General features: G+C 36.3%; 1 protein-coding gene and 1 pseudogene across 2 annotated transcripts; one reads left to right on the plus strand and one right to left on the minus strand.

Moving 5' to 3' along the window:
* Positions 1 to 448: 448 nt before the first annotated feature.
* Positions 449 to 7979, plus strand: LOC120144253 (annotated as a pseudogene).
* A 316-nt stretch (positions 7980 to 8295) lies between these two features.
* LOC120144479 (rRNA N6-adenosine-methyltransferase METTL5-like) lies at positions 8296 to 10711 on the minus strand. 2 transcript variants are annotated; one of them, XM_039158520.1, is made up of 9 exons: positions 10555 to 10711; positions 10399 to 10455; positions 10222 to 10319; positions 10059 to 10128; positions 9805 to 9853; positions 9256 to 9344; positions 9108 to 9155; positions 8639 to 8698; positions 8296 to 8477 (listed from the first exon to the last, which is right to left on the minus strand). In XM_039158520.1, the coding sequence occupies exons 1-9, from the start codon at positions 10612 to 10614 to the stop codon at positions 8349 to 8351; spliced, it is 660 nt and encodes a 219-aa protein (XP_039014451.1). In that variant the 5' UTR covers positions 10615 to 10711; the 3' UTR covers positions 8296 to 8348. The 2 variants fall into 2 exon arrangements, with proteins under 2 accessions (XP_039014451.1, XP_039014461.1); XM_039158530.1 differs by lacking the exon at positions 10399 to 10455 and having other exon boundaries at positions 10504 to 10619.
* Between the last annotated feature and the right edge of the window lie 3489 nt (positions 10712 to 14200).

Raw genomic sequence — 14200 nt, forward strand, 5'->3', positions numbered from 1 at the left:
AACTAAGAATAATGTTTTAACCCAACCTTAATTCCTAATAAAATAATAAATCTAATCCGAAAAGATAATGCATCATCCTATATTAAATTATATTAAAAATAAGAAATAAAAATATTGAAAATTTGTAATATTTAAAAAATCTCGTATTAATCTTGTATAGGATTTTCTGTATACAATATCTTCACTAAAATTATCATATATTAAGTTCCAGATATCAGCTTAATACAATTCAATAACTGTTGCAAAGTTAAGAGATAGTTGGTTGTATCTCCAGAAAACATGTTGACCAAATAAGATCAGGATCTCATTCATAAAGTCGTCGTAAGTCTGATGCTGTTATGGTCTTCTTTTCCAAGGCTTGGACGAGTAGGTCATTTGGAAGAGTTATTATTTATTACTTTGATGTGAGCCTTTTGATGCATTTATCAATATTTCCATTCAATTCAACATGACACACGAGATCCCATGTTCCGTCAGCAACATTACATTCATTCCTGGAGCTGCCTGGACAGTAAGGAAGAACACTAGTTTAACAAGATGCAGTTCATCAAGGAAAAACACTTGTTATGCTTTACTCTCACGAAGATTCGTCCTTCCTCTATCAACCTCGGTTTATTCATTTCGAAACTACAGAACTGGGCATGCCTTAGATGGAAAACTGGGAATTCGTTTATCAGCCACAGGGATTGATGTAGCAGTGGAGGAATCTGATTCTTCTGTGACAAACATTTTTTATGGAGGATCAGAAACACAACTGGATGAAGTTGAAACAAGCGAACATTCAACTAGCCCATCCAGTTATACGACTACTCCAACTCAATCCAAACGAGCTAGACCTGTGAGAAAAAGTGAGATGCCTCCTGTAAAGAATGAGAAGATTATTCCTGGTACAATGTTTACCGGGAAAGTAAGATCGATCCAACCATTTGGTGCTTTTGTTGACATTGGAGCTTTTACGGAAGGACTGATGCATGTTTCCAAGTTGAGCGATAGCTTTGTTAAGGATGTTGCAAGTGTTGTTTCTGTTGGACAAGAGGTGAATGTGAGGTAAGTTGAAGTAAACACCGAGAGTGGGAGGATATCTCTTTCCATGCATGAAAACGATGATGCTGGTAAGCGCCAACCGAGGTAAGATGGTCCTGCCACTACTGATAGGGAAAGGCCTCCGAGGAAGAATTCTTCAAGGTCCAACCAAAAAAGGGATGTGGAAAGCTTGAAATTCGTCAAGGGACAAGAGTTGGATAGCACAGTGAAGAACTTAACTAGGTATGGCGCATTCATATCTCTTCTGAGGGAGAATAAGGATTCTTGCCGCACGAAGAAGAAGCCCATGACGGGCTTATGAGCATGATGGGGAACTCGTCGTTGCAAATTAGCCAAGAAGTTGAAGTCCGAGTTTTACGCATCACAGGGGGATCAGTAACTTTGACAATGAAGAAAGAAGAAGATGATGACAAGTTGGACTCATAAGTTAGCCAAGGTGTGGTGTATGCTACAACAAATCCCTTTATCCTGGCTTTTCTTCAAAATAAGGAGATGACTGAATTTTTGGATCAAAGAGAAAAATCGGATAAAATAGAGGTTAACTGCGAGATGGATTTTGTCTCACAGGGTGACATTTGTAAGGAGCTTGTTGATGATCTTGCCATGCAGGTCGCTTCTTCCCCTCAAGTAGAATATCTTGTTCCAGAAGACGCCCCTGAGGGGATTGTAAATAGGGAAAAAGAAATAGGGATGCAAAAGGAAGATCTCTTATCGAAACCGGAGCAAATTAGATCAAAGAATATTGAAGGACGGATACGGAAGAGGCTTGAAGAGTTGGCTTTACTTGAACAGCCCTATATTAAGAATGATATGGTGAAAGATTGGGTAAAGTAGACTATTGTCACCGTTGGAGAAAACATAAAAGCAAAAGGGTTTGTGAGGTTCAATCTTGGAGAGGTGCTAGAGAAGAAAAGTCAGGATTTTGCTGAAGTGGCTGCCCAAATTAGATCAAAACCTGTTTCTACCGCTGGAAAAGAGCAATCGACTCCGGTGAAAGTTGAGGAAACCAATGAGAAAGTGGTTCCCCCCATGAGTTCTCAGTTGTTGTTAACACAATATCATTTCTTTCATGGTTTTGTTGGATCATAAACTTGATCCATTATGGGAGCCTAAACCCAAACCCAAACTAAATTAATGTCATTGCTTACATCATTTAAGTAAAGATGTCATTGCTTACATCATTTAAATAATGATGTCATTGCTTACATCAATTTAGTTAGGTGAGAGTTAGGTATTTGTTGAATTTGTAATGGTTTAAATTAGTTTATTTGTGTGATGTAGGATTATTCTTGAGTAGTATAAATACCCCTCCCCATTTTAGTTTTAAGCATCAAGAAAAATTAAGAGCTTCTAAGTGAGTGAAGAAACAAAGTCTTATAAGAGTGAGTTGTAGTTCTTATTTTTGAGTGAGAGTGCCCTTGTAATATTTGTTTGAGTTTAAATAAAAGTTGTTTGTGTGAGTGTTTTATTTCCAACAAAGTGGCATCAGAGCGAGTTGGAAAGATCGAAGGTCTCGACGAGAGGAATCCGACACCGCCAGAATTTTCTCAATTTGAGTTCTGACGCACCATCACGCACCGCCGGAAGACTGTTTCTAGAAAATCGAGCTGACTCACGAGTTGAGCCGAGTCAGCCGAGTTGGAGCCCTTGACCGAGTTGTCCAAGTCCCTCCCAAGGTTTTTTCGGCGTTCCAGATTCATCTGTGCAATCGGATTTTACAAAATCTCATTATATTGAGAGATATGGAAAATGGTATGGCACCATTCCAAGTTCCGACACTCAACAACAATAACTACGACAATTGGAGTATCAAAATAAAGGCACTTCTTGGATCACAAGATGTGTGGGATATCATAGAGAAAGGCTATAACGAGATTGTGGATGATGTAGTTTTTGCTACTCTTACACCAGATCAAAAGACAACTTTGAAGGATTCAAGAAAGAGAGACAAGAAGGCTCTCTACCTCATCTACCAAGCATTAGATGATTATGGTTTTGAAAAGATTTCAAGTGCAAGCTCTAGCAAGGAAGCATGGGAGAAGCTGCAAACCTCTTACAAAGGATCCGAGCAAGTGAAGAAGGTTCGTCTCCAAACATTAAGAGGTGAATTTGAATCCTTACACATGAAAGTATCTAAGTCTATTTCAGATTATTTCTCAAGAGTAGTAGTTGTTTCTAATCGATTAAAAAGAAATGGTGAAAAGTTAGAAGATGTGAGGATAATAGAGAAGATACTCCGTTCATTGGATCCCAAATTTGAGCACATCATTGTGACGATTGAAGAAACTAAAGACTTGGAAGAAATGAGGATCGAGCAACTCCAAGGATCATTGCAAGCATACGAAGAGAAGCATAAGAAGAAGAATGAGTTTACTGAGCAACTCCTTAAGCTGTAACTCAAGGATATGCATGAAAGCCAACACAATGATAGAAACTAACGTGGCCAAGGCAGAGGTAGAGGTCATGGACGAGGCTGGAATTCCAACAATAACAATTCCAACAACAACTATGAGAAAGGAGAAAGCTCAACACGAGGCCGTGGAAGAATCAATCCAAACTCAAAGTATGATAAATCTCAAATTCGATGTTATAATTTTCAAAAGTTTGGACATTATGCTTCAGAATGTAGAGCTCCCAACAACAAAATTGAGGAGAAGGCCAATTATCTGGAGGAAAAGACAGATGGCAAAGAAACTCTTCTTCTAGCACGAAAGGAAACTGATGGTGACCAAGAAAATTCCTGGTATCTTGACAGTGGTACAAGCAATCACATGTGTGGAAGGAAAGACATGTTTGTGGAGCTAGATGAGTCAGTAAGCGGAAATGTTTCATTTGGAGATGATTCCATAATAGCAGTGAAAGGGAGAGGTAACATTCTTATTCGTTTGAAAGATGGGAGACATCAATTTATTTCAAATGTCTACTATGTGCCCAATATGAAAAGTAACATCTTAAGTTTAGGGAAACTGGTAGAGAAAGGTTATGATATTCATATGAATAATTATAATATTTCTATAAAAGATGATAAGAATAACTTCATTGCTAAAGTGTCGATGTCAAAGAATAGAATGTTCTTGATCAACATACAAAATAATGTTGCAAAGTGCCTGAAAGCTTGCTACAAAGATGCATCATGGCTTTGGCATCTTCGATTTGGGCATCTCAATTTTGGAGGTATAGAGTTGTTATCTAAGAAGGAAATGGTTAAAGGACTACCTCGCATCAACCATCCTGACCAGCTCTGTGAAGGGTGTCTAGTCGGGAAACAATTCAGGAAAAGCTTTCCAAAGGAGTCAGAGACAAGAGCCAAGAAGCCACTTGAGCTCATCCATACCGATGTGTGTGGATCGATAAAGCCAAGCTCTCTCGGTAACAGTAACTATTTTCTTCTCTTCATTGATGATTTTTCAAGAAAAACCTGGGTATATTTCTTGAAACAAAAGTCAGAAGTTTTTGAAGTCTTCAAGAAGTTCAAAGCAGCAGTGGAGAGAAAAGCGGTAGAAAGATCAAAGCCATGAGATCCGATCGAGGTGGAGAATTTACTTCCAGGGAGTTTCAAGCGTTCTGTGAAGCAAATGGAATTCGTCGACCAATGACAGTTCCTAGATCCCCCCAGCAAAATGGTGTGGTAGAAAGAAAGAACAGAACAATCCTCGACATGGCACGAAGCATGCTCAAAAGCAAGAAACTACCTAAGGAATTTTGGACGAAGGCAGTAGCGTGTGCAGTCTACTTGACAAACCAATCTCCAACAAGAAGTGTATGGGGAAAGACACCGCAAGAAGCATGGAGTGGAAGAAAGCCTGTCATTTCCCATTTGAGAACCTTTGGAAGTATAGCCCATGTTCACGTACCAGACGAGAGAAGAACGAAGCTTGATGATAAAAGTGAGAGTTTTATCTTCATCGGCTATGATGCTAATTCGAAGGGCTACAAGTTTTACAATCCAAACAATAAGAAGTTTGTGATTAGTCGAGATGTGATCTTCAACGAAGAAGGAGAATGGGATTTTAACTCTCATAAAGATGACTTCAATTTCTTTCCTCAGTTTGAAGAAGATGAGCAGACAATGAGGGAACAACTAGATAAATCTCAACAAGAGCTTGCAACTCCACCCACTTCACCAACATCAACCACTCAAGGAGACTCATCACCTTCGTCATCGTCAAGTGGAGTCAAAGTGAAAGAGTTGTGCAACGCACAAGAAGCCTTAGAAATCTCTATGAGGTAACTGAACGACAAGATAATCTTACATTATTTTGTTTGTTTGCCGATTGTGAACCAGTGAGCTTTCAAGAAGCGGTACAAGAAAAGAAATGGAGAGATGCGATGGATGAAGAAATCAAGGCCATCGAGAAGAATGACACATGGGAACTTACCTCACTTCCCAAGGGACATAAGGCGATAGGTGTCAAATGGGTGTACAAAACAAAGCAAAACGCCAAAGGAGAGATTGAAAGGCACAAGACGAGGCTAGTTGCTAAAGGCTATGTCAAAAGGCTGGAATTGACTATGATGAGGTATTTGCTCCTGTTGCTCGATTGGAGACTATCAGACTAATCATTTCTTTGGCAGCTCAAAACAAGTGGAAGATACAACAGATGGATGTAAAGTCCGTCTTCCTAAATGGAGTTCTTGAAGAGGAAGTTTACATTCAGCAACCATCAGGATATGAAGTCAAAGGGAACAAAGACAAGGTGTTGAAGTTGAAGAAGGCTCTTTACGGGCTAAAACAAGCACCAAGGGCATGGAATAGCCGAATCGACAAGTACTTCCAAGAGAATGGATTCAACAAATGTCCCTACGAGCATGCTCTATATATCAAGATCAAAGATGAAGATATTTTGATCGTGTGTCTCTATGTAGACGATTTGATCTTCACCGGAAGCAACCCAAGCATGTTTAATGAATTCAAGGATGTGATGATGAAAGAATTCGAGATGACAGACATGGGGCTCATGGCGTACTACCTTGGCATTGAAGTTAAGCAACAAAATGATGGAATTTTCATTTCACAGGAAAGCTATGCAAAGGAGATACTGAAGAAGTTCAAGATGGAGAACTGTAAGCCAATAAGCACACCGGCAGAATACGGGATCAAGATGACCAAACATGAAGAAGGCGAAAGTGTAGATCCAACATTATTCAAAAGTTTGGTAGGAAATCTACGCTATCTAACTTGCACGAGACCCGATATTCTTCACGCAGTTGGATTGGTTAGTCGCTACATGGAATCTCCAACAACCACCCATTTTAAAGCTGCAAAGAGAATTCTTCGCTATCTGAAAGGTACAATTGACTTTGGCTTGTTCTATTCAGTTTCTAATGATTACAAGCTTGTTGGATATAGCGACAGTGATTGGGGTGGAGACATAGATAATCGAAGGAGCACTACTGGATTCGTATTTTTCATGGGAGATATTGCGTTCACATGGATGTCAAAGAAACAACCGATTGTCACATTGTCCACTTGTGAAGCGGAATATGTTGTTGCTACCTCATGTGTTTGTCATGCAATTTGACTTAGAAATCTATTGAAGGAGATAGGTTTGATACAAGAAGATCCTACCAAGGTTTGTGTCGATAACAAATCAGCCATTGCCTTATCAAAGAATCCAGTATTCCATGATCGAAGCAAGCACATCGACATTCGCTACCACTATATTAGGGAGTGTGTTGCAAGAAATGATGTGGAAGTTGAATACGTGAAGTCACAAGATCAAGTTGCCGATATTTTTACCAAGCCACTGAAAAGTGAAGACTTCATAAGATTAAGGAACTTACTAGGGGTCACAAGATCAAGTTTAAAGGGTGGTGTTGGATCATAAACTTGATCCATTATGGGAGCTTAAACCCAAACCCAAACTAAATTGATGTCATTGCTTACATCATTTAAGTAAAGATGTCATTGCTTACATCATTTAAATAATGATGTAATTGCTTACATCAATTTAGTTAGGTGAGAGTTAGATATTTGTTAAATTTGTAATGGTTTAAATTAGTTTATTTGTGTGGTGTAGGATTATTCTTGAGTAATATATAAATATCCCTCCCCATTTTAGTTTTAAGCATCAAGAAAAATTAAGAGCTTCTAAGTGAGTGAAGAAGCAAAGTCTTATAAGAATGAGTTGTAGTTCTTGTTTTTGAGTGAGAGTGCTCTTGTAATATTTGTTTGAGTTTCAATAAAATTTGTTTGTGTGAGTATTTTATTTCCAACAGGTTTCACCCATTTATGTTTTGCAGACCCAAAATAGCAGTCTCTGCTGCACTTGTCAAACATCTACGTGAAGAAACGAGGGCCGGGATGATGGACTGCAAGAAAGCACTGTCTGAAACCGGAGGCGATCTCGAGAAAGCTCAGGAATACGTTAGAAAGAAGGGTCTTTCAACGGCTGACAAGAAATCCAGCCGGCTTGCTGCTGAAGGACGAATCAGTGCCTACATTCACGACTCGAGGATTGGTGTCCTAATCGAAGTCAACTGTGAGACCGACTTCGTTGGTAGAAGTGAAAGTTCAAAGAGTTAGTTGATGACCTTGCAATGCAAGTTATGGCCAGTCCTCAGGTGCAGTTTGTATCCATCAAAGACATTCCGGAGAGTATCGTGAGTAAAGAAAAAGAGCTCGAAATGCAAAGAGACGACCTTGAGTCAAAACCGGAGAACATTAGAGAGAAAATCGAAATGCAAATATTTGTTCGGTTTACACTCGGAGAGACAACCGGGGAAGGTAAACAGAAACTGAAGCATGATAGCGAGAAAGTCGGAACTTCCGTTGACAGCAGCGAGAAGCATTTCGAGTAATGAATGTAGGAACTAATTTTGGAGGAGAAACAATCAGATTATTTTTTTTGACGTGTTTAAGCAAAGTTTTCAATGTAGTGGCCTTCATTTGTATGAGAATTGTATCTTCTCCGATTTATTTTTGTAAAATGGAAACACGAGTAAATCAAAATTGATCTTTTTTATTAAGATTCGAACACCAAATTAATAAATTTATTAGCAAATCTTTTACCATTCCACCCTTTTCAATTTTTATCATGTTAAGAAATCTTCAAGAATATATATTTTCACTTAAAATGTTCTCATTCAGTGCGACAAAATCTGATATTTAGATGTAATTTCAGTTTAAATACTTTAAGAATTTATAATAAATGTTTTGAAAATTAAGAACAAGGATAATGATATTGACTGTTTAAGAACACTCAGACTAGGAAACTGATACATAGAGATTTAACCAAGTGGATTTAACAAAGTGTCTGAAATTAACACACTAGAAATAAACAAGTTATTCTTCAAGCATGGTCTTAAACTGCACTTCGGAGGTTAATCGTCCTTTCCCCACTACGTCTTGGAACGAATCGCCATAGATCCACGGCAATATCCACCTCCTTTTTCTTGTGAAACTTGTATAGTTGGGGAACGCCAAAACGGAGCTGGAAAAGAAATGGAAGAGTAGGGTTGGGATATGAAATGATAATTAAGAGTAAAAAGGCAGATACTGTATGAATGAATAACAGCAACTCGCAGTGCAATGACAAACGTTTTGTGGTTTAAAACCAAAATGTCATCGGATTGCGAAGCTTCTTTTACTGACCTCACACAAGACCTCGGCGCTGCTAGCATTTAAGTCCCTCTTGGCGGTCCTTTTGATATACTCGAGTGAAGAAAAGAAAAAAATTATCACAATTCTTAGTCACGCTATAATCCTGACGCAAACATAACACGCAACTGAAATTTCTTTGCATAAAAGAAACAGATGACATGAGACAACTCGATGAGATATTCGGACCAGATAAATAAGTTGTTATATGTTAGTAGAAATGACGACATTGATGGTATAAACATAATCAATAAGTAAAGATAGAGCAAACTACTACTATCTCCATGATAAGGCTAGACTGACAACTAATACATGCCACACCGAAGAACGTATGTTTGTCAACGTTAATAAATAGATAATTTGTTATTTTAGCTTTGAATCCGTCACTTTAAATCAAGGGCACGGCAAGCATTACTAATAGATTTCTATTCGACTAGGAGAAATTTCAAAGCAAATTACTCACATCTCTTGTCGAGGTCTTATGCAAGGAATAAACAGCTCGAGAAGCTACCTGGCACACACGATATATGAATAATATGCCTATCAGTCATAAAGCACCGGAAAAAAGAAAGATGGATTGAATTTTTTTTTGAATCAATCAACAGTTCAACCTTCAATGCCACAAATAGAAAATCCATGTCAACACCCTTCTTTCGAGTTCCAAATGGAGGATTCATCACAACAGTATCAACAATTTGACCTAAAAACGGAGTGAAACCATAAGACGAAGACAGAAATCACAACTTAAGATTAAGAAATGGTCAGTAGAACATCCATTTAAACATGTGTATTATTTTAAACTTAAACGTCTGTGCTATGTTTCTCTCAATTCAGTAAACATGACATTGTGGCCAGAAAGTAACATATACATTCAATTTATAGTGCATCTTCCACATAAATAAATATTGAAGTCAGAGAAGAAACAAGTTGAATTATCATAGATCCAATCAGCCATGTCCATATAAACACATACGGTTCCCATATATTCAATCACCCAAAATATTCCATTGTGCCAGTGAAACACCGTTGCCTGCAAACTAACCATTGATTATAAGAATGACCAGCAACTTTTCCGGGAAAAATAAAAAAAATTGCGATTATGTTTTCAGCTCCGAAGACACAGAGTGTAGAGAGGAAAAGAAAAGGAAAGGAACTGTTACCTCTCCATCCTAGACTACTGATGTCACACTGAACAAAATCTATGTCCAACTGCAGTTCAATCGGGAAAACAACACAAAAAAGACATCAAGAAAAGCGTAAATTGCTAAGCAAACAACGAAATTGCAGGTCCTAAAAGCAAGATGCGCAAATAAACAGGTAAAGGAGAAACAGATGTTACAATAATTGGCTCGGGCCAATAAAAAGCTCTAGACTTAATACTATAACATCAAAATCAACAAACAGGGGAAAGCACCTCAAGATCTTTAGCATTCATAGAAGCTATTTCAAGAGATTGAGAATCAATATCGATGCCAATAACCTGCCTATTCCAAAGCAACAAGAACACCCATATCAATGCCAGTAACCTGTACTCAGGTCAAAGAATCAACAAAGACAGAGAAAATGGGTTTACTTACTCGGCACCCAAGAGAGCAGCAGCAGCACCTAGAGTGCCACAACCACAACCAAAATCTGCCACCACCTTGTTGCTAATATCATCAAATGAATTCTCAGCCTAAAAAAATAAAGAACCAAAAGGACAATAACCGTTAGCCGAGAAAATAAAGACCCAAAAAAGAAAAATTAGTCCATACAGTGTAAAGCAAACGAGAAGCGATATGAGGTCCAGTTGGGTATTGTTCGAGTTCCACCTGCATTAAATGAAACAGATATCCGCGACGAACTGATTCAATAACCACCTCCATTGTTAACAAATTCTAGATTCTTTTTTTCAAGGGCAAGAGAAGAACCTTTGGGTTTGAGAATTGTTGAAGATCGCCTAAGAGACTTTCTAGTTGTTTGAGCTTCATTTGTTTTTGCTTTAGCGGAATCTCCTTTTTACAAATAAAAGCAGAGACGAGAAAAATAGCAGATCCTTTCTGGTGCTGCTTCGTTTCTCCTCTAGCCAAGCAAATCCCTATGTTAGGGATATACTGCAATTCCAGGCTTTTGAAAGTACGAATGATAGGGTTTTTAAAAGGCTTTTGCTATCTATTTTCTGCTGGTAGAAAGTAAGGATGTAAAATTCGGTAATAGTTCATGTTTCAGATATATTAGGTTAGATTGAGTAAAATCAGATACAGATCAAGTTAGGTAAATTTGATGTTTCGAATCAGATCAGGTCAGGTTCATGTCAAATCAGATCTGGTTATTTTCAGGTTGATTTGACATCAGGTACAGTTCGGATTCAGGTCGAGTTACTTTCAGTTCGAATCGATGTCAGTTCAGGTCTTGAGCAGATAAAGACCAGATTAATTCGGATTCGGTTGAACTTCAAGCGGATCTCGTTCAGATTTGGTGATATCATTGGGATATAAAATTCAGGCTGGATCTTTATCAGATATTGGTTGAGTTCAAATCGGGTTACTTTTTAATTTTGGATTAATTATTTTCGTCTTTTACAAATGTTGAATTGCAATTTGTAATTGTATATGATTTAGAGTAAATTACTAAGAATATAAATAATCATGAATCAATTTTTTGAAAAATATAAAATTAAGAACTAAATTGAACAAATATGAAATTACAAGTAAAAATTTAAATAAATTAAATAACACACATTGATGAGGGACCAAATCGAAATAATTTTAAAATATGAGATTGAAATTAATATAAAAAGTACTAAATTATATCCATTTAAAAAAATTATGGGCCAACTAAAAAACATAAATAAGTAACAAGTATAGGTCAATCTCAGATGCAAATATAATTTTAAGGACTAAATTGAACAAATATGAAATTACAAATAAAATTTTAAATAAATTAAACAACACAAAGGGATAAAATCAAAATAATTAAAAATGTGAAGAAAATCTATATGTAGATATATAAATTGCATTCATTTCAAAAGTTAAGAAAAAAATTAAAAAAATTATAATATATATATATATAAACTACGCATATAAACTATATAGTTTATTAATACAAATTATATAGTTTATATATAAATTATATATGAATTATATTTAAATATATACAGCTTATATTTATATTTAAAATATAGTCATGGTCACTGAATTTTTTTAAAACTTTCATTTAGGTCTCTAACTTTTTAAACTTGTAATACAGTCCCCTAACATTAAGTTCGTTTGCAATACGGTTCCCCAATATTTCGTCTATTTGCACTATGGTCCCCGACTGTTTGGCATTGTTACACTGTCGTTAGTATGTTTACAATATGGTCATTGAACTTTTTAGGCACTTGCATTTAGGTCCCTAACTTTTAAAATTTGCAACACAGTTCTAAATTTTATTATAAACCCCAAATTCCTTTTCGATCTCGAATTTCCTTTTTCGCTTCTCTTTTCTCATTTCCAGCATAACTTTTCAGTCGGGGATGCATGGGAAATTCTAGTCTAAGTTTGAATTATGTGGAGGTGTTGACTTGAATAAGGGTCCATTGAGAGAAGACCCGACCAAGAACTATCGGGACAATCAACGATTCAAGGTGTAATGTTAGATACATGTCATCTCAGGTGAAGCATGGATGTTCGATGAAATGCTTGTGAGAAGAAAAATGGGGTTAGAAATGCAGAGTTGACAGATACTACTAAGATGAAGTAAGTATCATTGTTGAAAGTCACCAACAAAGCTGGAATTATTTTGTATAAATGGCATATAATAATTTCTTCGTTTAATCCTTGTACTTACAGATTTTCCAACAGATTATCAAATATAATGAAATCCCAAACAGCGCATTCACCTCTCAGTCTCTTTCGCAACTCGAAAGGCATCATGACAGGGTCAAGTAGATGCTCCAAATATACTACGCTGTCATGATGCCTTTCGATTTGCGTGCATACAGAATTGTCTTCTAAAGCTATAATTCAATACAATTCAACTGTAAAATTTCCAAAACATGTAAAAAAATTAATTCGTTCCTGATATATCAGTCCCATGATCAACATAAACTTATTAAAAAGAATAGAGCTCATAGGACACCGAAAACCATAGGTCGGATCAATACAATTCCCAGTAAACTAGTACCACAGTCTCTCGAATTAAGCCTGGCAATTTCACTATGTCGATACTCACAACCAATTCTTTGATTTAAAGAAAACCAAACAAGAAGATCAAAAAAATTTAGCATAGGACCCTATTTCACTTTATTCTGATGGACTGAATATTTTTCTTAAGGAGTATTAAAAGTTTTGATTAAGAAGAAAGAAAGAAAATTAGATGGTTTTGGTTCAAAACTAACACTGAATATCCAGATCATTGACATGCAGTTCCAAAAACATAAAATCTTCAACAAAAAACACACAATGCGAGCTAAAAATGGGAAACTGCGAAAGAGGAAAAACTTACTTCCAGATAGCCCAAAAGAGAAAATAAATACCTTCTTGCAAGTAAGGGGAGAGGCTAAGAAATAAACACAATCGGTGTTGCGTTCAAGAAATTCTTCCTCCATTTTTTCTTTGTAAATAAAAAGCTGAAAGACATAGCACTGCTTGGGTTTACAATTTTACATGGCGGAAAATTGAAGAACAAAAACAAACGAGAGGTGAATGCGCTGTTTGGAATTTCATTATATTTGATCATTGTTGGAAAATCTTTAAGTACAAGTATTAAACGAAGAAATTATTATATGTCATTTATATAAAATAATTTCAGCTTTGTTGGTGACTTTCAACAACGATACTTATTTCATCTTAGTAGTATTTATCAACTCTGCATTTTTAACCCCATTTTTTTCTCACAAGCATTTCATCGAACATCTATGCTTCACCTGAGATGACCTGTATCTAACATTACACCTTGAATCGTTGATAGTCCCGATAGTCCCTTGGTCGGGTCTTCTCTCAATAGACCCTTATTTAAGTCAACACATCCACATAATTCAAAGTTAGATTAGAATTTCACATGCATCATCGACTGAAAAGTTACGCTGGAAATGAGAAGAGAGAAGCGAAAAAGGAGATTTGAGATCGAAAAGGAATTTGGGGTTTAGAATGGAATTTAGGACTGTGTTGCAAGTTTTAAAAGTTGGGGACCTAAATGCAAGCACCTAAAACGTTCAGTGACCATATTCCAAACGTACTAATGGTAGTGTAACGGCGTCAAACGGTCAGGGACCATATTACAAATAGACTAAATGTTGGGGGACCATTTTACAAACGAACTAAATGTTGGGGGACTGTATTGCAAGTTTTAAAAGTTGAGGGACCTAAATGAAACCTTTAGAAAAGTTCAGTGATCATTCCTATACTTTACCCTATATTTATATATTATTTATAATTATAAATTATATATATTATGTAAAATTTTATAGTTTATATAGTTTAAAAATAAAGTATATAAGTATATATATAAACTATAAATTATATATATAAAGTATAATTATAAAGACTAAAGTATATAAGTATATAATATAAAGTATATAAGTATATATACATA

Source organism: Hibiscus syriacus, unplaced genomic scaffold (assembly GCF_006381635.1).
Source record: "Hibiscus syriacus cultivar Baekdansim isolate YM2019G1 unplaced genomic scaffold, ASM638163v2 tig00002317_pilon, whole genome shotgun sequence".
Taxonomy (NCBI): Eukaryota; Viridiplantae; Streptophyta; class Magnoliopsida; order Malvales; family Malvaceae; genus Hibiscus; species Hibiscus syriacus.

Excerpts from the sequence above, each read along its gene's own strand:
- LOC120144479 (XM_039158520.1), bottom strand. The coding sequence starts at position 10,614 with ATGAAGCTCAAACAACTAGAAAGTCTCTTAGGCGATCTTCAACAATTC. Across the intron at positions 10,456-10,554 it reads AACAATTCTCAAACCCAAAG|GTGGAACTCGAACAATACCC; the intron begins GTTCTTCTCTTG and ends CATTTAATGCAG. Across the intron at positions 10,320-10,398 it reads CTTCTCGTTTGCTTTACACT|GCTGAGAATTCATTTGATGA; the intron begins GTATGGACTAAT and ends TTATTTTTTTAG.